This window comes from Cantharellus anzutake (assembly GCF_015039405.1).
Source record: "Cantharellus anzutake strain C23 chromosome Unknown EI90scaffold_28, whole genome shotgun sequence".
Taxonomy (NCBI): Eukaryota; Fungi; Basidiomycota; class Agaricomycetes; order Cantharellales; family Hydnaceae; genus Cantharellus; species Cantharellus anzutake.
In genome coordinates this window covers 49,357-75,598 of record NW_024066978.1, presented here as the reverse complement: position 1 = coordinate 75,598, position 26,242 = coordinate 49,357, and the positions used below count along the sequence as shown (strand labels likewise).

Below are 26,242 nucleotides of genomic sequence, written 5' to 3'. Positions count from 1 at the left end.
GACAAAAGGAGACAAAGGGAGATGGAAAGGGGAACAACACCGAGGGTCAAGTGTTTGACTCAATGGTGTTTCCCAAAGGAGGAATGAAGGGCCAAGGCCCCAGAAGGAAGGAAGGAGGATGGGAGTCGGGAATGGCTAGCTGACTGAATAGAAAGGAAGCAGCAGCCCAAATAGGAATGAGGGAGAATAGCGGAATTGAAATGGACAATGCAATAGTTGCAAGGTCCGGAGTAAGTCCGGAAAGTCCGAACTCGGAGGTTAAACTCCGGAATATTGGCAAAGGTAATTAAATGGAATGAGCTAACCAATACAATGGGTATAAGCGGAGGTGGGGTCAAAGTCCGAGGTCGGAACTAAGACCGGAGGTTCCGGAGACGAGACGTGAACGGGATACCGGAGCGGAGGTCCGGAGTCGGGAGCATAGGTTTTGCGTACTTGTCTGGAAGGTGTCGAGGTTGGGGTCGGACCCGGAATGTTCCCGAGTCGGACCGAAGGTGGTGTCCGAGCCGGAGGTGGGATAACCTCTTGGGAGTTGGCAAGGAGAAAGTGATGGAAGGGAAGTAGGGCTCCGGAAGTCGGAGTTCGGAGTTCCAGGAGCCCGGAGCGGAGGTCGGGATTGTATGGATATGACAGTATCCCCTTCTTAGGCCTGAACCCTTGAAGGCCTTAGAATTGGGGGCTGAATGTCAGGGACGCGTCCGGGGTGGAGGGGGCCCGGCTGTAGCGCCCGGCGGAGGGACCCTCTCGGGGGACAAAGCGGGCACGCGTACTGACGGGCCCGATCTGGGACTATAGTCCCTGGCCACTTAGACTGAAGTGGAAAACGTGAATTGTTATTAAAAGGAAGAACTACACTACTTACCTGAAGTGGAAAACGTGAGAAGAAGGTTACTTCTTCAGTTCCCACTTCAGGTACATTTATGTACATGCGGCTTGGGTCACATGACGAGTGCCATGTCATCTGTGGGGAGAGCCGCAGCCATCCGGGTATCCCCGCAGGGGATCCCGAGGGCGTCCGCTGCGTAGTGGGAAGTTGTCCGGGGTGTCCGAGCCGGACGGGTCAATAGTACAATGATACAAGGAGGGTGGTCCATGTAAACAGAAAGAATAAACAGAAAGGTGGTCCGTGTAAATAGAAAGAATAAACAGAAAGGGAGAGTGAAATAAAGGAGGAAGAGAAAAGAGGGGAGGGGGAGGAAAGGGAGGAAGGATGGGTAGTGGGGAGCGGGTGAGCGGGTGAGGTGGGCCCGGGTGGGACCGGGTCAGGCGGGTGTGCCCTGACACTGAATGTTCTGACTACAATAGCGACAGAGGGAGTGGGAGAACACAGGAGTGAGATGAAGGCTGCCAGGTGTTAGCAAGCTTTTGTCAATCAACTCAAAGAGATTGGGGAGAGTGTTCAACCAACGAGAGATGGAGGAGAAGGGAGGTCTGGAAGGGTCCGGAGGCCGGTGGAGTCAAAGTCCGGAAGTCGGGTCGGGGTCGGGTATGCACGGATATGACACCCTCATACATACACTGAGAGCAAGCGCAGTGCACTTGAAACTTTTGATGTCCCAGAGAATGACTGCTGCACATGAGCAGCAACCTAATGTGTGAAGGCAGTTACAATATACTGGATAGAAGATAATATGAGTGAGAAAACACACCTTCAGTGCATCTATGATTGTTTCCATATTATTCCAGTCACTATCGCTAAACACCCATGCACCGTATTTGGGTGTACAGCCTTTTGCTCTTGGTACAGAATCTTTGTGATCTGCATGTTCAAGGAAATGGGTAATAGCCTATTGTCAAAAAAGTAAGATATGTGGAATACTTAACAATGCTAGTGTTCTCATACTGGTCACAATTCAGTAAATCGGTCCAGAAGCATTAGCCATGACCCCCAGCACGTGTTTCCATACATCAAGAGTTCCAGTGTCTTAATAGATACTTTCATGCAGCATTCCTTTAAATAGAGCTTTGCACCAGGGGACCTGCGGATCTGTCAGAGACCAGATTCAAGACGAAAGAGTGTCTCTGTAGCGGAGGGCTTTGGCCTCAGCAACTTCTGCCAAGAGCGCTGTGCCTAGTGACACGTCCGTGCCCTAACTCTAGTTGATCTTATTACTGGAGTGTAACCTATGTACAAGCGGGATATATATATGGTTACAGCGAAGATGGGTCCGCAATTGGCGGAGCCGAACAGAGCGGAGCTAATGGGGTTAAGCATTAGCCAACTGAATATTACCGATGAGTCAGGTCGCAGGGTTAGCGGAAAGGCAGGCGATAACCCAGAAATGGAAAGGAGGGATAGGCCCGAAGGTGGGCTCTGCAGGGCAGGCGATTGTATTGCCCAGCGGAGGTGGGGGTGCGCTAGCGGACGTCAGAGCTGTCCGGAAGTCTTTGGGGCTCCGTACTTAGGGAGGCGTAGGTAATAAATTGAAATGAGGGGGTGGTGACCATCGAGGGGTACCAAGAGGATTGCGGAATACGGGAGCTCTGAGGTTAGTGAAGAAGGAGCGGAGTTAGACCGGAGGGAACAGAGGGACCGGAAGTCAATGGCTGGGGATGGATATGACAGGATCTGCCATTGTCCAATGTTAGATTGAGATGTTGTCACTGTAGCCAAGGAATAACTCACATGAAAAATTAGAGCACGAACACGAGTCAGCAATGGCCCAACTATAGCACCTTCCACCAGGGGGATCTCAAGGCCAGTAAGGTTGATCTCATTGTCATTCATGGTATCACTCTCATGAGGTTCCACAAGATTGTCAGTGTTGCTGATAAGAGCACAAATGAATGCTTGTTGTGCCAAGTTCACGATGTGGCCCATGCATCTGAGTGATGTGTGATGTAAGCTAAAAAACCTGGTAGGCTGCAAAATGTCACATACCTGACACGATAATGGGATGCATCCCATCGGGTGTTGTGTTCCTCGCTGAGAATCTCGCTCATCACACACATTGCTGCATCGTTTGTAGATGCATTGTCAGAAGCAATATACAGTCATTTGCCTCCGAAATGCACACACCTCTGATGTACACACTGGCAATTTCTCAACGACAACTGGGCCGTTTCACTCCATTTTTTTTGCATAACATTCCACTAGATAATGCCTTCACAGATGCCGAATATTAACTACATTGGCTTCATGGTTATTTCAGGAAACACTGAAATATGCATTTTTAGCAAATTAGCAATTCAATTGATCCGTGCTACAGTGTACTTGAGCCTCACTTGTGGCATTGTTGAAGAAGGACAGGAGAACAAGTGCCAATGGGAGTGGATAAATACTTTGTTGAGCATATTTGATCTGAAATGGGCACTACATGCAGCATAAAGTCACAGCAGCCATAGTGCAGCATATAAAAACAGAAAGCGGGTCATGGAAGTACAATAACAAGATGTGGGGCCCAATTCAGCGTCTACAGTGGTTCCATATGCCTGATCAATAATTAGCAATGATAGCACGCATCAGCAACTTGGGCAATGGCCTTTTCCACACCTGTGCACTTCAGAGGTCATGCCTCAAAATCATCCCCCTTGGAAGATTCATTATAACGCCATGGAAACTCCATATTTTCTTCCCAAAATTTGCCTGCACGGAGATGAGATGATGGTCTTTCCCTTAATAATTTTTATTATTTTTATATATATACGAAATTCTATCTAGGTGCTAAGCATGAAAAGTGTGCATTTCGGAAGCAAATGACTGTACCCAATCTAATCAGATTGAGTCATCAGTAGGGAATGGGTCGATTGGGCACTTGCCTTTATTGTTGGTATCATTTTGGTAATCTCTGCCAATAAAACTTTTGCGATGTTTTCACTCATGTGAGGTTCATCAAGCTCACGGAAGGACATCAGCTCTGAGTGAACATTCCATTCATTATCCAAGAAATGACATGTCACACCAAGGAAGCCTTGCATAGTCACGGAGGTCCATGCATCAAATGCAAAGTGGATAAGGCTGGGGGCTTCCTATTACTGAACAATATATAACTTTTAAGACAAAAGACCCAATGGGGTGTACCTTGAGTTGATTCTTTGTGACCACCTTTGACCATGTGATAACAAGCTGGGTCATTTTCGTTCGGTGAGGAAGGTCTTTGTCCTTGTAGCATGGTGACCCATCAATGCCGGTACAAGCTTGAAACTTCATCAGATCACGAAATGAGTCTGAGTCGACTAAATCAAAGCCCTGAATAGCATATGTCTTAAATAATCAATGTTGATCAAGAATACTCAAAATATACACACAAGGTCATGCTCAATGATCAAATCTTCAATTTGTTGCACTAGGCTTCCACAGACCATGAGACCTCATCCCCAGCTGGGCGATAGAAGTGGGTGATTCGTCTTTGCCTGTTCCTAGGATACATAGTAGGTTGGACCCGAAATGAATTAGAATTCAACTGAACACACACTCACTCATTTGTGATGAAAGCGCTCCTTTGCTCCTGCTGTACCACATCAGGTATTGCTCTCTCATCAGGTGGGATTCCAAGAGTGTTGCACTGTTTCAGATAGAGTTCCCAGTGTTCCCCCCCACAACGACTAATATGTTTGTGGAGTGTGCTTGAAGCAGAACTGGCTGAGAAACGTGGTGTCAATAGTTTTGACTGGCCCCCTTTGTCGTAAGCAGATCTATTGCATGTATATTGATCCCTAGTTTGGAATTATAGACATTTTGGGACTCACTGGCACACCCGGCATATCCGGTAACTGTCTTGTCCCTCATGAACAACCTCAGTAAACACGGTTTTGAGGTCTTGTGTCTGCCGTGCTTTCTGGGCCAGCTGGATTGCTTGCGCAACATGTGCATCTTCAGATGCAAATTTCTCCTGGTCCTCAAGAGCCCCAGGTGCAGCCTCATCATCCCCATCTGTTCTGACCAACTCAATTTCAGGCCTGGACATGGGCACTGAGCCCTTTGCTGCACTGCTAGTTCGGGCCCACTTCAACGCCTTCTTCCCCTGGCTGGACTTGTTGCGCTTCTTTGGGCTATGCTGTTGCTCTTCATCTGATGCTGATTCCCTGGATGTTGTGACATAGCCAAGCTCCACTGTCTTTGTGGGCTGTCTCAAGTTCCCCAGTAGCCCAAGATTGTTTGGTTGACATCCGACTGAGAATGCTTCCAGGGTCCGTTGCCTCAAACCAGGCTGGTTGGAGGAGGGTTAGCCCTTCGTTGTCATCCTTCCCTTTCAGGTGGTCAGCACGACGGGAGAGTGCATCCGGTTTTCCCATGAGCTTCCCGGGACGGTGGACAAGGGTAAAGTGGAAGCGAGAGAGGAAGAGGGACCACCTAGCCTGGCGTCGATTCAGCCTCTGGGCCGTCCGGAAGTATCCCAGGTTATGGTGGTCGGTATAGACCTCGACTTTCTCCTCCGCATCTTCTAGGAAGTGTCGCCACTCCTCAAGAGCCCGGACAATCGCGAGCATCTCCTTGTCGTACACCTCGTAGTTACGCTCCACGTCCGTGAAGCTTTTGGACATGAACGCCACCGGGTGGAACTCCCCATTGGGTTGGAGCTGGGAGAGGACTGCACCGGTTGCGAAGTTGGAGGCGTCACACTCGAGCCTGAAGCAGCCCGAGTCAGTGGGGAAGGAGAGGACTGGGGCAGTGGTGACAGCTTCCTTAAGGGCTCGGAAGGCATTGTCTTCGTCCGTGCCCCAGTTCCAAGCCTGGGTCTTCCGGGTCAGCTTGTGGAGTGGGCGTGCCTTTTCAGAGAAGTCCTTGATGAACCGGCGGTAGAAATTTACGAACCCCAGGAAGGACTGCACCTCCTTCACCTTGGTTGGGGTGGGCCAGTCAAGGACTCCACGGATCTTTACAGGGTCCATCGCAACGCTACCCTCTGAGATGACGAGGCCGAGGTAGTCGATCCGGGTCCGTTCAAATTTGCACTTCTCCGGCTTCAGGAACAGCCTCCTCTTCCGTAGCGTTTCCAGGACCTCCCGGACGACCTTCCGGTGCTCCTCTAGGGTAGCCGTGAAGATGAGGATATCGTCCATGTAGCAAATGACGACCTCCCGGTCGATGAAGTCCCTGAGGATATCGTTCATCATCGTTTGGAAGGTTGCGGGGGAGTTACACAGCCCGAAGAACATTACCATGGGCTCGAACAACCCTCGGTTGGTTGCGAACGCTGCCTTCCACTCGTCCCCATCCTTGATCCGGACGTTGTTGAACCCCCAGCGTAGGTCCAGGGCAGAGAAGTACTTAGCACTCCGGAGGCAGGCGAGGACGTCTGAGATCAGCGGGAGTGGGTACGAGTTTTTTATGGTAATCTCGTTCAGCTTCCGGTAGTCCTGTACTAGGCGTAGTGACCCATCTTACTTTTTGACAAAGAAGACTGGTGCCCCCATTGGGGACTTGGACGGTTGTATGCGCCCGTTCTGCAAGTTCTCGCACAGGAACTCGTCCAGCTCTTTCTGTTCCGGCTGCGAGAGGGGGAAGGTCTTTCCCCTGGGCAGCTTGGCGTCTGGTACCAGGTCTATGGCGTGGTCCCAGGGCTTCCGGGGGGGAGCTGGTCGAAAGCTTCCTTCGAGAACACGTCCCGGAAGTCTTGGTAGTGCTCTGGCACTAGCGTCTCAAACGACGCGGGTTCTGCACCCGGGTTGCGGGCCTCCTGGGCCATCCGCTGAGAGGGGGTCGTGGTGGCTCTTAGGTCGTGTCCCCAGCCTGGGGGGATGATTGCAGCATAGATCCCGTCCCCAGGCTCTAGGGCAGGGTCTTGGTCCTCTTGTGCTTGTGGCTGTCTGCAGGAGGACGGGCAGTGAGACATGACGACCTTCTGCCATGCCCAGTCCACCTCTGGGTTGTGGTGTAGCAGCCATGAGTGACCAATGATGAGGGATTGCCGCCCGAGGTTTGCGACCACGAAGCGGGCTCGCTCTGTGTGCCGCCTGAACGTCAGGAGGGCTTCCAGCTCCTCAGTTATGGCTCCATTCTCGTTCGGGGTCCCGTCGACGTTACGGACGGGGATAGGTTGCAGGAGTGGGGTTGTCTCAAGCTTGTGCTTCCGGACGAATTTGGGGCTCACGAAGTTCCCGGTGGCTCCTGAGTCCAGGAGGGCCAATACAGACACGGACGCGAGTGAGGTTAGGGTGGTCAGTTTGACCGTGAGGTTAAGCGACCAGGGGGATTGCTTGGAGAGAACGTAGATAGCAGGCGGGGATACTGCCACTTCGGGCATTCCCTCTGCGGTCCTTCTACTCTCACGGGTTGAGGATGCGGTTTTCCTCTTTTTCTTTGCAATAACTCGGTGAAGTTTTGGCATTGGCGCTGACTTACGCACGCTGTGGTATTTACACGAGCTATCCTCTATGGGCGGCCGGGATGCATCCCTCACCGGTCGCCTTCCTGAAAATCCCCCTGAGTCTCTGTTTCCGGCTCTGCTTCCTCTGCCTCTGGTCCTTCAGTCAACTGCCTTTTCAGCCCTTCCATCAGCGCCCGAAGGTCTTCAGGGTGGAGGCATCGTGCCCGGTGGACCTTGGGGTGTGGGCAGTCTCGTTGGATGTGCCCTGGGGTGTTACAGTTGTAGCACCGCCTCTGGTCAGTTCTCGAGCGGTCGAGATCCATTGGCTGTGGGCCCGCTCCCGTTGTGGGGCAGGCTCCTGGGGTAGGAGGTGGAGGAGCGGGTGCGAGTTGAGGGGGCGTGGGTGTGGGTCGTGCGTGAGGTGGGGTCGCGGTCAACAGGGGTCGGGTTGACGGGAGCGGGGGTTTGGGTGGAAACGCACGCAGTTGGGTGGCTTGGAAGCGTCGCCACTGGTTGTCTAGGAGGGTGGCCTCGCGTTTCCACTCTGCCCAAGTAGTGGGCATGGGGCGGAGCCGGTATATGCTCTCCCGGAGGCGGGAGTTGATGGCCTGCTCGAAACGGTCAACCAGTCCCACATCGCCTAGCCTCGAGGCAGGCCCCAGTATCTCGAACTCTTGGATAACCTTGTCCACAGAGTCGCTTCCCTGTCGGATGGCTGCCAGCTTCTGTCTGGCCGTGGCCTCCCGGTTTGGGTCCTGGAACATGGCATCGAGTTCAGTGTTGAACTCGTCCATGGTGAGGGAGGGGGATCCAGCTGTCAGCAACGTGATTGTGCGTTGCATTGCCCATGCCCCTGCAGGTCCTCCTTTCATGTAGGATAGCACAAAAAGGATTTGGGAGAGGGCGGTGGGGAATTCAGCCGCACGAACGTGGAAGTAAATCCCGCACTCGGCCTTGAAGCGGTCCAGGTCCTCGCTGGCTCCTGAGAAGGGAGTGGGGGGGCGACCTTGGGTGGTTTGGGTCTGGGCGCGGGAGCGGGTGCAGGGGCTGGCGCGGGAGCGGGTGCTGGAGCAGGTGGGGGTGGGGGATGGTTGCGGGCCTGGCTCTCCACAATGGCTTGGAGCTCCTGGAAGCGAGCTAGCAGCTCCTCATACTGCTCTTCTGACACCATGGCTGGGGAGGCAGGGGAGATAGGGGAGGCGGGGGAGACAAGGTTGAAACCTTCTTCTGCTGTCAGGGACACGTCCGGGGTGGAGGGGGCCCGGCTGTAGCGCCCGGCAGAGGGACCCTCTGGGGGGACAAAGCGGGCGCGCATACTGACGGGCCCGATCTGGGACTATAGTCCCTGGCCACTTAGAGTGAAGTGGAAAACGTGAATTGTTATTAAAAGGAAGAACTACACTACTTACCTGAAGTGGAAAACGTGAGAAGAAGGTTACTTCTTCAGTTCCCACTTCAGGTACATTTATGTACATGCGGCTTGGGTCACATGACAGGTGCCACGTCATCTACAGAGACGGCCGCAGCCATCCAGGTATCCCTGTGGGGGATCCCGAGGGCGTCCGCTGCAGGTGCACATGCTGGGCGTAGCGGGAAGTCGTCCGGGGCATCCGAGCCAGACGGGTCAACAGTACAATGATACAAGGGAAGGTGGTCCGTGTAAATAGAAAGAATAAACAGAAAGGGAGAGCGAAATAAAGGAGAAAGAGGAAAGAGGGAAGAGGGAGGAAAGGGAGGAAGGGGAAGAGGGAGGAAGGATGGGTAGCGGGGAGCAAGTGAGCGGGTGAGCGGGTGAGGTGGGCCCAGGTGGGCCTGGGTGGAACCGGGTCAGGCGGGTGTGCCCTGACACCCTCTTCCTTCTCCTTTCTTTATTTCATTCTTCTCATCTTCCTCTTCCTGTTTATTTCCTTCTATCTACATGGACCATCTTCCTTTGTATCGATGTACTATTGACCCATCCGGCCCACACACCCCAGATGGCTTCCTGCTGTGCCCAGCACGTGCGCATGCAGTGGACGCTCTCGGGATCCCCCACAGGGACACCCAGATGCCTGTGGCTGTCTCCGAGGATGATGTGGCACTCGTCATGTGACTCAAGCCGCATGTACATAAATGTACCTGAAGTGGGAACCGAAGAAGTAACCTTCTTCTCACATTCTCCACTTCAGTCTGAGTGGCCAGGGACCATTGTCCCGGATCAGGCCCACCAGTACACACGCCTGCTCCACACCCCACGACAGCCTCAGTGCCAGGCATTACCCCCGGGCCCTCTTGACCCTGGATGCGTCCCTGACAGAACCCCTAGGAAATTGCAACAACCTCGTCCACTTAGATGAGTACCTCACATTACAAAATGTAAGGGAACCGGAAAATCTCCCTATCAAAGAAGATAGGGAACTCTCAGCATCACTACGTCCCCAAAAATGGAGATGGAAGAAGTGAAGCCAAAGGGTGATTGCCCACAGCCAAGAGCATGGGAAGATTCTGGGCAAGCAACTTGCCCGGATAGCCACACCATGTGCTAGACATCAGATGGGCTAGGAGTAACCTACCTAGATCACATGAACCACAGGTTCATGTGTAAAACAACACACACTTGTGGCGGATCCCATGCACACAAGAACCTAAACCCCTCCCACCACCATGAGAAACAAAACAACAAAAATGTGGTTCTCTGGGGGAGGCAACCCTCGATTTGATCCGAACAAGCTACCAGACATTGAGATACAAAGCAAGGCTCCCCAGAACAACAACAACACCAGGCACAGATAAGCACCATGGACTATACAACGCAAGCGGCACAAATGAGTGCCACAAACCAACAACCATCCACGATGCCAACAGGCACTGCATACCCCCAGCCTCCTCAAAGGGGCTTCCAACCATATGCCCATGGGTCTAGGTTGCATTTCGTACTATCAATCTATCTCCAAGCCAAACACGGAGTGTTGCAATAGTTTCCTTTGCAACGACAATCTGGTTTGCTCATTGATGCTTTGTGCCGCTTTGTTAGTATGATTATCAAATTTACATGGGATTTAACACCTACATCGCTTCCTGACAGCTCATGTCGCTGTCCAACTGGGACAAAGTATCTCTCAATGAATTCAAACCGACTTTGGGCACAATCCACTAAGGGTAACATTCTGTTCGAATTTTAGTGTAGTTGGGTTGGATGTAGTTATGTGCTCAAAGATCTCTGGATCCTTAAGCTTACTGAGGAACTGTTGGAGGGAAGTCAGGGATTGAAGGAAGGTAGTCTCTTTCTGCTTCTGCTGTGAATCTTTTTGCTTCTGTTGTGCATCTTTTTTCTTGGCTGTGAGCTCCATGTTGCATGTATGGCAATTTTTTAATATTTTGGTGGTGGAATTGTTGGAGATGGTAAATTCTTCAATAGTCTTCTTTAGGCCTCATTTTGTGCAGTGCTTTGTAACCTGATTAGAGGACATGGAGAAAAGAGGTGAGAGGTGATGGATATTTAGTGGCGATAAATTTCTGATTTTAGATTACATGTGGGTTGAGGGGGTCCTAGTGATTGTCTTGTCACCTGATGTTTAATGCAGAGTCCACCAAAGACACATCTTGGCTGCCCCATCTGAAAGTTACTGACACTCGCTGATCAGACTCCCATCAGCCCCGATACTACTAATGAAGCTGATGATGGGACTGATACTGATGAGGCTCTCCCTGGTGATGCATCCACCATCAAGAGCATTGAGGCTGCGATTAAGAAACATGCAGCTCTTTATGCATTGCTTCATTCACCATTTTTGTCCAAAAAGTCCATCCAAGCAGAACTTAGTGGTGATTTCCATTCTTGGACAGCTGAGAAAACATTTTCGTCCAAAGACAATTTCAATCAATTTTGTGTCCACAAAATTCTTGAATTGAGATACCCAATATTGACAAAGGAGCTCCATACTGATTCCGGAGCTATCCCTTGGTTGGCTAAGGTATGTGACATCCTAATGACCTTCCTTACAACTTCCTCTAATTAAACACTTTCCATGCAACTAGTTTGTTGCCGATGTTGGGGCATGGAGGTGCCAAATGTTGGACTGCTTGCACAAATCAAGCTACCAGTTGTTTGGAAAGGACTTAAGTCCATCTGTGCTGAAATCAGGGCATGGTCCAACAGCTGAAGAACATCAAGAATTTCTGGGAATGATTTTGGTTCCACCAACCCTATGGATCATTTACCCTTATTTTTATTCCCAGATAGTGATTGATCTCATTGCCAGCATGTATTTCATTCACAAGTAGTTGCAGCTGTGAGCACTTTGCTTGTGCTTATGCTAACTATTACACTGACATTGCCACAATAAGGCAATTATTGTCATTATATTTGGTCCTTCTGCACTCAATGATGTGGTGTCTGCTATTCCACTTCCAGGGTCTCCTTTGCTGGAGGATTGGGAACCAGCAAAACTGTGTGCATCACCAAAGGCATTGGGTATCATGTATAACATAACCAGTATAACCCCTGGCACTATTGCCATTGTTTCAATGCTGGTGTGGAACCACTAAAATTTTGCTTGACTATCTTACACTGACCAATTATCTGAAAACAGGTCTATTGCATATTGTCTGGTGACACAGAAATGGTATCTGGTCATGGGAAACCAAGCAGAATGAACTACCTTGAGATTCTTCTGAACTTCTATAAGTTCATCCACATGGTGCTTAAACGAGAAGAAACTGCCATGACCCGTCCAATGCATGAAACCATTCATTGGTTCCAGTATATGTTGTTTGGTTCTTCTGTAGGGGAAGAACCAAATGTGTTGATGGAAGCTGGGAGCATCTCTGTGGGCCTGAATGCCCTTCTTGCTGAAATGGATCTTAATGATAGTGAGGTGGGCCCACCAGCTGAATCCCCTGTGAGATTTTCAATATAGGGAGTCATATTATGTGAATGCTAAAATTTTCCATAGGAAGCAGACCAAGTGCCACCCAGTGCTCCTTCTGAGATGCCTTGTGTGTTCATCCAAATATATATATACATGTATTGGTGCTGACACTGTTACGGATACAGAGTCCCCAACAACCATATCCATCGCATAGTCAAAGGCTTCCCCTCTCTATCGCTTCCCCTCTCTCTCTCTCCTTCGCCCTCTATCCCGATACACTACCCTCCTTACTCATTCTACTCTTTCCCCCCCCTCCCCCTCGTGCAAAGCTTTCCCCATTGGGGTTTTGGTGCTGGCCGAGGTTACTTGTGTTTCGCAGGATTTCCCACAACCTTTCCATTTGTAGATAGTCATGCGTATTGTACGGAAACTGCCGAAGGCGGTTCCTGCTAACTACTACTCTCAACAACTGTCTTGCATGTCATCCCTGTAACAACCCCTTCTTGTGACTCAACTGAACCTGTGTGACTGTACATCTCTCAACATGTCCTGTAAGTCTGGTTATGCCGAGTCCTCTAACAGTCCTCGCCGTGAGAACTCGAAGTCACGAGTCAAAGACTCGCGACTTGTATATCATCCTATGGAACTTGTATCCTATGGGACTTCATCGCTCAGCTTTCCCCCCAGTGCTTGATGGACAACATCATACCACAATCTTAGGTATCGTGAATACTCCGAGGCCCACACTCCCATGATGCCGGTATGCTCGCTACGTGAGCGCCAAGTAGCTGTCCATCCACCGTCTGTTCCCACCCTCGTCAGCCATCATATTCCCTTGCCAACGGTACGTTCCCTTTTGGAATGCCAAGTCACTGAAGGTCCCACTAGTCAGTCCTCGTTGTATGCTCATGGCATCAACCCGCCCCTGGTACATTCGCACTGTGAACGCCAAGTAGCCGATGGCAACTATATGAGGTTCTCACCCACCTTGCGAGTCGTGACCTCACACATGGTACGCTCCATTGAGGAGCACCAAGTACCCGTGGCTGACCCATCCCTCCTGATGTCTCCGACTACCTGCCATCAATTCCTTAATAGCTCACTGCATCACGAACCCTGATTGATGGGAATTCGATCATCCACTCCCATGCAAGACTGGGAACACTCATCAATTACATATCCCGTTATGGTACAGACTAGATATGACGATTGTCGTCCCTCTATAAGAATGGATCAAGGAAAGGGGAATTCTCCCCATCCTTGTAACAGACACTCTTGCAGAGAGCCAGGATCCAGATCCCCAGACTGAAGTTGTGGAAAGCTCTGGAGTTGGATTGGATGAGGGGGGTGTGACAAGGCATGGGCACAGTCATAGGAGGAGAGGTCAGAGGCGAGGTGGTGTCAGGGGCCGTGGAGGCCATAGAGGCCAGAGTGCAGGAACTTGGTAATGAATAGCCTTCTTTCATAAGGAAACCTTTGTTTGTTTATGTCTGTAAAGTTTGAGTTTGTGTTTGTGATATCTGTGTTTGCTCCAATCTTTTGTGTGCATGTATATGATCATTCCAAGCTCATGACTATGTCAGGAGATTGTCAGGGACAGGTCCAAGGGGGAAGGTGTCCCAGTATAGTGGTGCTGGGGACCTGTATCAGAGATGTGGATTCGAAAAGAGGGAGAGTGTCAGAATTGCATGAAGTCTCACCAATGATAGCTGTAGGAGCATGGCACCTTGTTCTTGACATGGTCCTGATACTTCAGAGGGCAGAGGTCTTACAGGGGATGGAGGCGAGCTAGGTGTCAGGGCACACCCACTCACCTGGGTCCACCTGTGTCCACCTGCCCCCAGACCCAGCTCCACCAGTGCCCCTTCCCCTGTTTCTTCTTTTCTTTCTGCTTCTCTTTCCCTACCACTCCTCCATCCCCTCCCCCTTTCTTCACTTCACTTCACTTCATTACATGGACAACTTCCTCTGTATCAATGTACTACTAACCCACAACCCATGTGCATGATGTGCCCAGCCTCAGGCACACCAGTCAACCCGGGTGCACTCTCATCATGCACCCACAGCAGATGCCCCTGGGACCTCCCACCGAGGCACCCGGATGGCTGTGGCTGTGTGCAAGAGTGACATGGCACTCCACACATGACCCTGGATACATGTATATAAACACAGCCGAAGTGGGAACCGGAGAAGCAACCTTCTTCTCACCTTTTCCCACTTCAGGCAAGTATCCTAACTTAATTTAGCTTTTCTTTTAATAACAATACACCTTTTCCCACTTCAGTCTAAGTGGCCAGGGACAGCTGTCCCACATTGGGCCCACCAGTACGCATGCCCGATCCACCCCCTGCTGTCAGGGGACATGTGTCCTTGTGCAGGTTGCTCCAATAGCCTAGTTTAGTTGTGTAAAGCTGGGGGAAAGGAATGTCCCCATCTTAGAGTCAGCTATATACATGTAGAGTCTGGCAATAAGGAAACCAAACAGATTGCCGATAGAATCACATGATCATAGAATGTTCCAGAACAATGCCAGAGATGATCCAGGCTACCAGGGCTGAGGTAATTGGAGTAGACAGGAATTGCCAGCATAGGGTCCAGGGTCATTGCTGATCCCTGACACCCATGAGGTCCTCAGTGCCAGGTGCTATACCTGGACCGCCTCAACCCTGGATGCGTCCCTGACACTAGGGGGGGTATTCTAGTTGATTTCGAACTCTACAAGCAATGGGTACAAGCTGTATATAAGCATTAAAGGGTTGAATAGAAAATAAGTTGCCAGATCTCATGGAGATTGTGGGTGGAGAAAAGAAAAGGAAAACAAACAAGCATGTGGTCAAGACAGTGAAGGTCAACCATGACCTTTTCCATGAGATAAAGGGGTGCAGTGAAACATGGAACAAGAGGGCATGGCACTCTGCACCGCTAGGTTGTTCAACAACAATTAGGGGAGGGAACGTCAAGACATGGTGGGGAGTAGTTGGACAGTGACAGGTGGCGAGCAGAGTGTGTGGGGAGTGTTTGGGCATGGGAAAAGGTCAGGGAGGAGGTCGTCTGACCCCAGGGAACACTGGGTCATGACAGAGAGACTCAGTTTTGGAGGGCTACAGCCTCAGCAACTCAGCCAGGAGTGCTGTGCCAAGTAACACATTGGTGCCCTAATTTACAGATGGGAGAGTCTTCTTAGGAAGGGGGAACTCTAGTCAATTTTCTGACTGAGGTTTCCAGTATCTACAAGTTTGGTATATATAGATACATGGGAAGTCTAGGTGGGGACCTGTTAGAATGGTGCTGGTATGGATGGTTCTGGAGTGGAATCAGAGACTTATCATGGAGGAGCCTTGGCCTCAGCAACTCAAGCAGAGTGCTGTGCCATTGCTGTTTGTCTTGTTTTCAGACTGTCATATCCATACAATCCCGACCTCCGCTCCGGGCTCCTGGAACTCCGAACTCCGACCTCCGGAGCCCTACTTCCCTTCCATCACTTTCTCCTTGCCGACTCCCAAGAGGTTATCCCACCTCCGGCTCGGACACCACCTTCGGTCCGACTCCGGAACATTCCGGGTCCGACCCCAACCTTGACACCTTCCAGACGAGTACACAAAACCTATGCTCCTGACTCCGGACCTCCGCTCCGGTATCCCATTCACGTCTCGTCTCCGGAACCTCCGGTCTTAGCTCCGACCTCGGGCTTTGACCCCACCTCCGCTTATACCCATTGTATTGGTTAGCTCATTCCATTTAATCACCTTTGCCAATATTCCGGAGTTTAACCTCCAAGTTCGGACTTTCCAGACTTACTCCGGACCTTGCAACTATTGCATTGTCCATTTCAATTCCGCTATTCTCCCTCATTCCTATTTGGGCTGCTGCTTCCTTTCTATTCAGTCAGCTAGCCATTCCCCACTCCCAACCTCCTTCCTTCCTCCTTGGGCCTTGGCCCTTCATTCCTCCTTTGAGAAACACCATTGAGTCAAACCCTTGACCCTCAGTGTTGTTCCTCTTTCCATCTCCCTTTGTCTCCTTTCGTCCTACCCTTGTTCCTTTTGATTCCGGACCCCTCCTTATATACAATGTACCTAGTAACTTGTAACCTCAGTCCGAAATCGACTGGAATCCCCCCCCAAGAGACTTTCCCTCTGCTAGATCCGAAATTAGGGACCCCCAGGACAACCAACAATGGCACAGCGCTCCGCCTGAGTCGCTGAGGCCGAGGTCCTTCCATGCTAAGTCTCCGATTCCATTCCGGAGTCGTCCGAATCCCCGCATTCTAACACAGACATAGCTTAGGGTGAAGTCTCAAGGGGGAGTTTCAAGTCAATTTTAGACTGAGGTACAAACGAGTATGTACATAGCCTATATATAAAGGGGAGACGGGAGCACAAAGAACAAAGGGGGTCCAAAGGTGTCCAAATGGAGACAAAGGGAGTAGTGGATTGGTGTCATATCTGTACATACCTGATCCTGATTCGACTTCCAGACCCCCCTCTCCACCACCTCTGGAGTCCTACCCTATCCCTGTCCACTCCAACATCCACCTTCAGACCTGACATCACCTCCCTCTCCTCACTCCTCTCACTCCTCTCCACCCTCCTCTCCTTCTGTTCCTCTTCTACCAACCTTGACGAAGCTATGACCTTCCACCACCATCCCATACTGTCAGGGATGCATCCGGGGTCGAGAGGGCCCGGGGGTAATATCCGGCACTGAAGCCATTGCGGGGTGTGGAGTGGGCGTGCGTACTGGCGGGCCCGATCCGGGACAGTGGTCCCTGGCCACTCAGTCTGAAGTGGAGAATGTGTTATTATTATTAAAGGGGAGAACTATACTACTTACCTGAAGTGGAGAATGTGAGAAGAAGGTTACTTCTTCAATTCCCACTTCAGGTACATTTATGTACATGCGGCTTGAGTCACATGACGAGTGCCACGTCATCCTTGGAGGCAGCCGCAGGCATCCGGGTGTCCCCGTGGGGGATCCCGAGAGCGTCCGCTGCATGCACACATGCTGGGCACAGCGGGAAGCCGTCCGGGGTGTGTGGGCCGGATGGGTCAATAGTACATCGATACAAAGGAAGGTGGTCCGTGTAGATAGAAAGAAATAAACAGGAAGAGGAAGATGAAAAGAAAGAAATAAAGAAAGGGGAAGGAGAGGGAGGAAGGAGGGGGGAGGGGGATAGACAGTGGGGAGCGGGTGTGGTGTGGCCAGGTGGGTCCGGGTGGACCCGGGTCAGGCGGGTGTGCCCTGACACATACCCCATACTTGGACACTGCTTGTACCTTCACTCCAAGATCCCATCATGGTTCCAACCTTGGACTTTGACTCAGATCTGAAGGTGGGGATTGGAATGGACAGGAATAGGGGTAAGACTCTGGAGGTGGTGGAAAGGGTCCAGGAGTCAAATCGGGATCAGGTATGTACAGATATGACACTTTCATTGTCAGGGCACAGCCCTCAACCCCACACACCCTCAGACACCCTTTCCCCCTCCTAACCACCCTTCCCCCATTTTTCCCCCACTGTTCCACAATGGTACCGGTATGTGAACCCGTGGGAACGTTCTGGGTGAGCAGCTCGCCCAGAATCTTCCCATGGTACCTAATGTGGAAACTTGGGAAAGACCCGACAACTGCACAGTTCCCAGGCTCCCTTTGTAGCAGCCTCACAGGGGGTTGAGAAGGTTACCCTTCTTCTCAACTCATTCCCTGTGAAGGCAAGTGTAATTACCTATTTCCTAATGCACCACAACTCATTCCCTGTGAAGCCCAGGGCAAGTCCCCTCAGCGACTTTGAGGAATTAGTGGCTGGAGAAGACTCTCCAGTGCCGCTCCTGGACCTCATTGCTACGCCCCCTCTGGACGAGGGACGGACCCTGACATTCATCCAATGCATGCTGCATGCTGCGTTGCTGCCTCCAATGTGGATTTCTAACCACTGGATACAGATTTTGTTTCAAACCTCTAAAAATCCATGGATTCTGATCTGCTAGGAGCCATAGCCATGCTGTGTTTGATCTGATGATCATCCTATGATCTGTTCTGATGGCCATGCTGTGCACTGATCTGATGATCATTCCTGTGATCTAGTTACAATCCTTGATCCAATTCCCCCAGCTATACAGTTTAGGTAGCTGTGCTGTGTCTCTATCATGTATTTAAGGGTGTGTGGGAAGAGGTCCAACCCTCACCTTTGACATCAACTGGACAACACCATCACAAAGAAACACACATCTTATTTGTTAATATGTCATCATCCATACATGACCACACCAACCTCTACTGCTCAGTGACCAAAAAAAAATTTGACCCTCAGGGCTGGAAGAAACATGTAACTGCAGGAGAAAATGGTAATGAAACACATGGGGAAGAAGATGGCAAATACAGGGAATCACCTAATTGAGGGAAAAGCTGGGCCATCTGAAATGAGTACAACACCAATTGCTGGTATCCCAGGTGTGTTGGCTCAACATGACTTCTAGTGCTTTGCTCACCTGGGTTGCTCAGTACAAACAGTTGTAGGATCAAACACTCCTGAAGATGTGTCTTCAGAACCATTGGGACCATTAGAAGATGCATCACCTTCAGAGCCATTAGAACTGGTAGCTCAAGGTATGCTGTGCCATGGTATTCCCATCACTACACTCTCATGACAATTATGAGCAGTGGCTCCTTCACAGTCACTAAAAATCGAGTTTCACCACAGTTCTGGCATTGCACCAAAGATAGCCCCATTTGAAATGGGAACATCACACTTTGATGCAAAGACTACTCCAAATACCAACCCATTTTCAAATCCTTGGGCACCCTTTGTGACCAAGGCAGACTTTGAATTCGCAGAGCTGGTGACTGGGGATAACTGCTCAATTCACTCAATAGAAACACACATTAAAATCCATATGCAAAGTCCCCAGCCAGCCATCACCTTTACTACTCATAAAGAATTTGAAAAAACACTCAACAAAGCTGCAGAGCTTCTTACAAATGTGTGCCCCATTCCAAACCTATATTTCTCACAGCTGATGTGATCCTAGTTTGAGGAGTGTACTGTGATGGTCTCAGTTGCTCCATCAGATGAGAACTCTGAAATTCGGCCTCATGTCCTCTTTCACAAAAATGTGCATCAGTGCCTAACTGACCTACTTTGTGATCCACTATACATCCATGAAGTAGAGTGGATACTTGTCAGGGCACACACCCTGACTAGCCCGGACCCGGACCCGCATCCGGACCCGCTCCCGGACCCGCATGCGTGCCCCGCCCCACATGCTCCGTGCACCGCATGCTCTGGGCCCGGTTCCCACTTCTCATGTGACTTCCGGGTATCCCTGGAAGTTTTCGCCATATTGGGCCACTGTGGGAAAGTGAGAAGTTAACCTTCTTCTCACTTTCTTACCCACAGTAGAGTCATTGCCCTGGACAGGGCTGTTCATAGGTTAGGCTGTGGGCCATAGAGAGGGATCATGGGGACCTGGGGTCTGTTAGAATCGGGCGGACTTGGACGACTCCGGAATGGAATCAGAGACTTAGCATGGAAGGACCTCGGCCTCAGCGACTCAGGTGGAGCGCTGTGCCATTGCTGGTTGTCCTAGGGGTCCCTAATTTCGGATCTAGCAGAGGGAAAGTCTCTTGGGGGGAATTCATGTCGATTTCGGACTGAGGTTACAAGTTACTATGTACATTGTATATAAGGAGGGGTCCGGAATCAAAAGGAGCGAGGGTAGGACAAAAGGAGACAAAGGGAGATGGAAAGAGGAACAACACCGAGGGTCAAGGGTTTGACTCAATGGTGTTTCCCAAAGGAGGAGTGAAGGGCCAAGGCCCAAGGAGGAAGGAAGGAGGTTGGGAGTGGGGAATGGCTAGCTGACTGAATAGAAAGGAAGCAGTAGCCCAAATAGGAATGAGGGAGAATAGCGGAATTGAGTAGGACAATGCAATAGTTGCAAGGTCCGAGGTAAGTCCGGAAAGTCCGAACTCGGAAGTTAAACTCCGGAATATTGGCAAACATAATTAAATGGAATGAGCTAACCAATACAATGGGTATAAGCGGAGGTGGGGTCAAAGTCCGAGGTCGGAGCTAAGACCGGAGGTTCCGGAGACGGAGATGCGAATGGGATTCCGGAGCGGAGGTCCGGAGTCAGGAGCATAGGTTTTGCGTACTTGTCTGGAAGGTGTCGAGGTTGGGGTCGGACCTGGAATGTTCCAGAGTTGGACCGAAGGTGGTGTCCGAGCCAGAGGTGGGATAACCTCTTGGGAGTCGGCAAGGAGAAGGTGATGGAAGGGAAGTAGGACTCCGGAAGTCAGGTTCGGAGTTCCGGGAGCCCAGCAGAGGTCAGGATTGTATGGATATGACAGGGTCCGTCCACTGACAATACCCCAGAAGACATACAAGTCAACAGGTGGAGGTTGGATGTGATTTATTAGTCAGCCCTGGACTGCTAATGAATTCTGGGACATCACAGTATGCTTCTTATTGTTGGCAATTATCTTGCAATAACCATTCCCTGGTAGAATGATCTCCCAGAACAGAATGATGGAACACCTTCAGTGTTGCTGGCACTTTCAGTGTATTCTGACAAATCCCAACTGTCCAGCTTTGGGACAGTCAAGGCATATCCAGTCATCTTGCATGTTCTCAATGTCCACAGCAATATCAGGAACACAATTGGATTTGGAGGTGGCCACTTAATTGGACTCCTTCCTCATGCAGAGTATATCTAAATGTCTTTTTTTGGCTCTAATTGTATCCTTCCAGGTTGAGGAAAGAGCAGAAGATAAATTTGAATTTGCAACATATCGCTGGAACCTGGTCCATTGCAGCCTTGCTGAGGTGTTTGAATCTCTCAAAAAACCCAGTCAGTTTGGGACCCGGCTCCAGTGTGGTGATGGGAAGATGCATCATATTCATTTTTACCTGAAGGATGCTGCTGCTGATGGGGAGGAGCAGTGAGTGACACTCCATGATTACAATTGAAGCTAATATATTGAGGGTGCTCCATTTGTTTAGAACCATGTTGACAGGCACATTGGGGTCAAATGCAAATTATCCTTGTCCCCACTGCAAGGTTCACACAAGTAAATTATCCTCCCTGACAGTCAAATGGCCTGCCCAGACATCAGAAGACAGTCACTCACCATTCCAATCTGCAATGTCTGCCTCCACAAAGAAAAGGGTGACTGAAATCCTCTCAAGTGCTGGCTTGGCTGGGGTTCCAGTATGACTCAAAATTATCCTGAATCGTTTTTTCCCTAATAAACTGAGTCTAGAATGCTTTCTGGGCTCTAGGGAGTGATCCTCATGCAATGGTTTCATATGATAAACTTCACTTCAATGATTTAGGCCTCTGGGGTGACCACATTTGGCCATTATGCCAGGGAATCATTGAAGGATATCCAAAGTTTATTAGAGCAAAATTTGAGCAGTGGTGAGCTTCTCAAATGGATGATAACTGCAAGTCACTAAAATCAGGAATTTTAGGATATCAGAGATTCCACAGTGGCCAGAATTGAACACTGCCTTTCAATGTCATTCTCAGATGGCACAAAATATAGTCACCTTCTCAAGGTGAGGAAGTATTATCCTAATATTATGCCAGGCTAATATGGTGTCAGGTTGTTCTGCATGGGCTCCATGATTTGAATGAAGCACTATATCCCCTTTCAACACTTATTCGCACTCTTGCTGTCAAAAACCCGTCGGTTATGGAAGAGGGGGTAAATGCATGAGTCCGAATGCAGGCAGGGCTCAACTAGAGGGGGGTCCGAGGGCTCCGGTAATGAACCGAAGCTTCTCAGGGAGCCCGGTTCTGCTGGATGGTACAAGAGGCTCTAAGAAGGACGCGGCCTCAGCGACTCGGAGGGAGTGCTGTGCCTCCGTTACGTCTCTGTTAGTCCTTGTATTTCTTATGTCTGAGGTGTCTTGTAGAACAGGGACAGGAATCACTCAGAGGGACTTTTGGGTGGCATTTTAGTCGAGATTAGAACTGAGGAACTACAGGTTCTAATCTACGTGTATTTATAAAGGAGGATGGGGAGGACTTTAGTCAAAGCCCGAAATGACAAAACGGGGAAAACACCGAAAGGTACCGAATGATACCGAGAGGTACTGAAAGGTTCCGGACGATATCTAAAACGGGGAACCGAGGTGTCGGGCCAAGGAGGGCGGAGTTGGAGGCTGGAAAATGAATGGGGAAGACAAATGGGTAAGGGGGGTTAGCCGACTGAATGGTAGTAAGAAGGTAGTCGTGCTAAGAATGGGAGATGACTAATAAGTGATAGCGTGAAGGAGATCACCGAAGGATGCGGTTAGCTCCGAAAGCGGAGTTGCATGTCCGAAGGATGTTGGGTGACTCCAATAAATGAAGTGGGTGAGGGAATGGTTTAAGGGCATGTCATGGGATGTCGGAGGTCCGTCAGGATATCAGAGCAAATCCGGGGTCTCCGAATGTTCCGACTCGGGACCGAGGTTCCGGGATGGGAGTAGCCAAGGTTCGGTGTGCTGCAACCAGGCCGGAGCTGAGACAGTCAGGAGGGAAGGTGACTTGGAGAGTGGGGAGGCATGGTGTAGGGGATGGTGAAGTTGTTAGGAAGGTGTGATGCAGTGGGAGTGTGTGGGGTCGGGATTCCGGGATATGACACTTGCAGAGTTCTCAGTCCTTATTTCTCTTGAGGTGCATACTGATGAAACTCTTGAGTGGGGCCATCAAGTTGTGCAGCAGCTTGAAGATGCAATGAAACAGGTATGAACTCAGCTCAAACACAGCTGACAACAAGTCTCACTCTTGTTAGCCATTTATCATCCCTGAAACGCTAGTGGGGACAATTAAAAAGGTGTACACTAAGCCACTGTCACCCAATGGGCAGAAATCTTGGTCCTTCCCCAAAGCCCATGCTGTATCCCATGAATTTGATGATGTTTTCCAGAAAGGTGCCCTCATCCATGTCAGTACCAAACCAGGTGAAAAACATCATGGGGAATACCAGCAGGTATATCTGTCAAGTAACAAAAAAAATGTCAACCAGCATGTATGTAAAGTTTCTAGCAGTATCTTGGGTTACTTATGTTATTTTGGATCCAGATTGTACTCAAGGACCAACTAAGGCAGTCCTAAAATTAGTGAGGTGGAATGTTGAGCATGCAGAAGAGTATGATGCTCAGCAGCAGATGCACATGGAGTCCCATGAAGACCACCACCCTGAGGAGATAGATGAGAACAATGAGGTTGTTCATATTAAATTATGCAGCCCATGCAAATGCCTCTATGGCCTCACTCTTGCCATGGTTGAACAGGAACAAAGCATGGTGCAGCCTGCCACCTTCAAGGATTTCCGGCAGAAGACACTCCATTTCCTTGAAACAGTGTATGGGCTGACAACCATAGTTCCTAGTGCTGAGAATGTAATTTCCATCCATTTTTGATGGCCTAATACTGATTCATTCCATAGATCACAGAGTACCGCTTGCTTGAAGTTGCATATGAGTCACAAGTTCACTGGTATACCAATCATGACCTACTCCGGACCCATCCAGATTTCCATGGGGCCATCTTTTGCTTGGCTGGTCCTGATGTTTTCCGTCACACCTTCAAGTAACATTGGTAAGGTCCAACTTGCCCTCATTCACTACTACATCCCTGTCCCCCCAAGTTCCTGCCCACCTTCAGATAGAGCTGCAGGTTTCAGGCGATTCAAACTCAGTTAAGAAGGTTCCTCTGCCATCATTTCATTGGAATCTGTCATCTGTGGAGTGTTAATGGTTCCCACATTCTCTGACTCTGGCACTGCAGCGAGCACGTTTTTTGTCAATGACCTCATTGATGGTGACATATTCATTTGGATGAAGCATTTTTGAAGATGTAGGCTATGTAGATTAATTCTAATATCAACTAGATCTTGACCTCCAGTCTGTCCCCCTAACAAGGCAACCCAAACTAATGTGAAATGTGGGCCAAGGGACAACTAGGGTGTTATGAGGATGGGGAGAACTTCTCCCTTCTCGAACCGTTCTTGTAGCTGGAAGACAATCACAAGAACTTGTCTGTACCTTAACGGGATGTGTAATCGATGGGAGGTCCCAGTCATGTATGTGTCATATCCATACATACCCGATCCCGATCCGACTCCCGGACCCCCATCTCACCACCTCCAGAGTCCTACCCTACTGCTGTCCGTTGTGATACTCACCACAGACCGAACACCACTCCTCTCACCACCACTCCTCTCACCCCTCTACCCTTCCATCCCTCTCCTACCTTATCTCTGTCCGCTCCGATACTCACCTCAGACCAAACACCACTCCTCTCGCCACCCTCCTCCTCTTACTCCTCATGACACCTCCACCCTTCCGTCACTCTCCTACCCTTCTCCTGTCCACTCCGATACTCACCTTTGGACCTGACACCTCTCCTCTTCTCCACTCCTCTCCCCGTTCCTCTCTCCCCTCTCCTTCCTCTGACCCTCTTCCGCCCTGTACCCAGGCACCCTTCGCTCCAAGATTCTGTCATAGTTCTGACCTCGGACTTTGACTCCACCTTGGCTTAAGTCCATTGCATTGGTGACCTCATACTATGTAAACACCATTGCCAATATTCCTCGGACTTCCAACCCCACCTCTGTAACCTCTGTAACCTCCATAACCTCAGAGCTCCATGGATCATATTCGGCACTTTTGCCATCTGTAATGTATCTTTCGTATTTTCCCCTCATCCTTATTTGGACTACTGCTTCTTCCCATTCCAGCCAGTTAGTCATCATCCCCACTTCACCTCATCTTCCTGCCCCTCTGGGCTTCGCCCTCCCTATCTCCTTTCAGATGTACCACCGGTTCTGACCTATGACCTTTGGTACCACTCCGCTTTCATCTTCCCTTTGTCCTGTTCGGACACCTTTGTTCTGATTTGGATCCTCCTTGTTTCCTCGTGCTTTTGCCCTCTCCATTATATACTGGCACTTGTCATTGTTATAGGAATGGAGTCTCTCGCAACCATGTTGACTGAACATCAACCACAGCAGGTCCTCCTTGTCCACATCCTCCCATCTCTTTCTTACATTCTCCCTGTTCCCCCCTTCTTATACACTCACTCCGCACTAAGCTTTCCCTTATTGGGTTTTGGTGCTGGCCAGATTATTTATTCCATTTCGCAAGACTTCTCATGATCATTCATATTCAATAGTTAGCGTCACGTTCATGTACGGCTACTGCCAAGAAAGATGGAACTTAACGAATAACACACTCCTACCTTCTGTGCAATAACTGTAAACCTCCTTGTGCCAACATTGTAACGTCTGTGTAAGCTTGTATATGTCTTGGTCACCATCTATATGGGTCATCCCTACCAAGGTTGACAACTCTAGCCATGGATTGTCAAGTTCATGTCATATCCGTGCATACCCGACCCCGACCCGACTTCCGGACCTCCACCCTCTTCACCTCCGGAGTCATAACCTACCGCTGCCTTTCCGATACTCACCTTCGGTCTTGGCAACACACCCCTCCTCTTACCTCTCCGACCCCTTCTCTGTCCGTTCCGATACTCATCTCGGACCGAACATCGCCCTACTCGCCACCCTTCCTACAACTCCGCTCCCCCCTCACCACACCTCCACCCTCCCGTCATCCCCTACGCTTTCTCCGTCCGTTCCGATATCCACCTTCGGACCTGACTACTCTTCCTTACCTGTCCCCTCTCTCATTCCTCCGTCACTCCTCCGCCACCCTTCCGCCAAGTTACGACCATCCACCGCTGTTCCGTACTTCACACTCGGACACCGTTCGTACCTTACTCCGAGCCTCCGTCATAGTCCATACCTCGGACTTTGACTCCACCTCGGTCTTAGTCCATTGCATTGGTGACCTCATACTACGTGAACACCATTGCCAATATTCCTCGGACTTCCAACCCCGCCTCCGTAACCTCCGTAAGCTCTGCAACCCCCGAGCTTTGCGGACCACCTCCGGCACTCTCGCCGTTTGTAATGTATTTCTCGCAATTCCCCCTCATCCCTATTTGGACTACTGCTTCTTTCTATTCTAGCCAGTTAGTCATCACCCCCACTTCCCCTCATCCTCCTGCCCCTCTGGGCCTCGCCCACTCTACCTCCTTTCGGTTGTATCACAGGTCTTGCCCTATGACCTTCGGTACCGCTCCGC

The 26,242-nt window shown here is 50.2% G+C and overlaps 4 protein-coding genes across 4 annotated transcripts; 3 read left to right on the top strand and 1 right to left on the bottom strand.

Annotated features, from left to right (window-relative positions):
* Window positions 1–2,368: 2,368 nt before the first annotated feature.
* EI90DRAFT_3124552 (uncharacterized protein) lies at window positions 2,369–2,943 on the bottom strand (the record flags this gene model as incomplete). Its single annotated transcript, XM_039063727.1, has 3 exons — window positions 2,369–2,569; window positions 2,627–2,825; window positions 2,882–2,943. The coding sequence occupies 3 exons, from the start codon at window positions 2,941–2,943 to the stop codon at window positions 2,369–2,371; spliced, it is 462 nt and encodes a 153-aa protein (XP_038915316.1).
* Window positions 2,944–10,800: 7,857 nt separating this feature from the next.
* EI90DRAFT_3016873 (uncharacterized protein) lies at window positions 10,801–12,148 on the top strand (the record flags this gene model as incomplete). The annotated part of the gene is made up of 6 exons (XM_039057039.1): window positions 10,801–10,851; window positions 10,874–11,203; window positions 11,268–11,471; window positions 11,492–11,521; window positions 11,577–11,762; window positions 11,822–12,148. The coding sequence occupies 6 exons, from the start codon at window positions 10,801–10,803 to the stop codon at window positions 12,146–12,148; spliced, it is 1,128 nt and encodes a 375-aa protein (XP_038915315.1).
* Window positions 12,149–18,467: 6,319 nt separating this feature from the next.
* EI90DRAFT_3124548 (uncharacterized protein) lies at window positions 18,468–19,121 on the top strand (the record flags this gene model as incomplete). The annotated part of the gene is made up of 3 exons (XM_039063726.1): window positions 18,468–18,549; window positions 18,601–18,705; window positions 18,760–19,121. The coding sequence occupies 3 exons, from the start codon at window positions 18,468–18,470 to the stop codon at window positions 19,119–19,121; spliced, it is 549 nt and encodes a 182-aa protein (XP_038915314.1).
* Window positions 19,122–20,965: 1,844 nt separating this feature from the next.
* EI90DRAFT_2838148 (uncharacterized protein) lies at window positions 20,966–23,124 on the top strand (the record flags this gene model as incomplete). The annotated part of the gene is made up of 5 exons (XM_039053673.1): window positions 20,966–21,039; window positions 21,101–21,308; window positions 21,361–21,515; window positions 22,194–22,237; window positions 22,907–23,124. Coding segments are annotated over 5 exons (699 nt in total), but the record flags the coding sequence as incomplete, so codon positions are not given.
* Window positions 23,125–26,242: the final 3,118 nt, after the last annotated feature.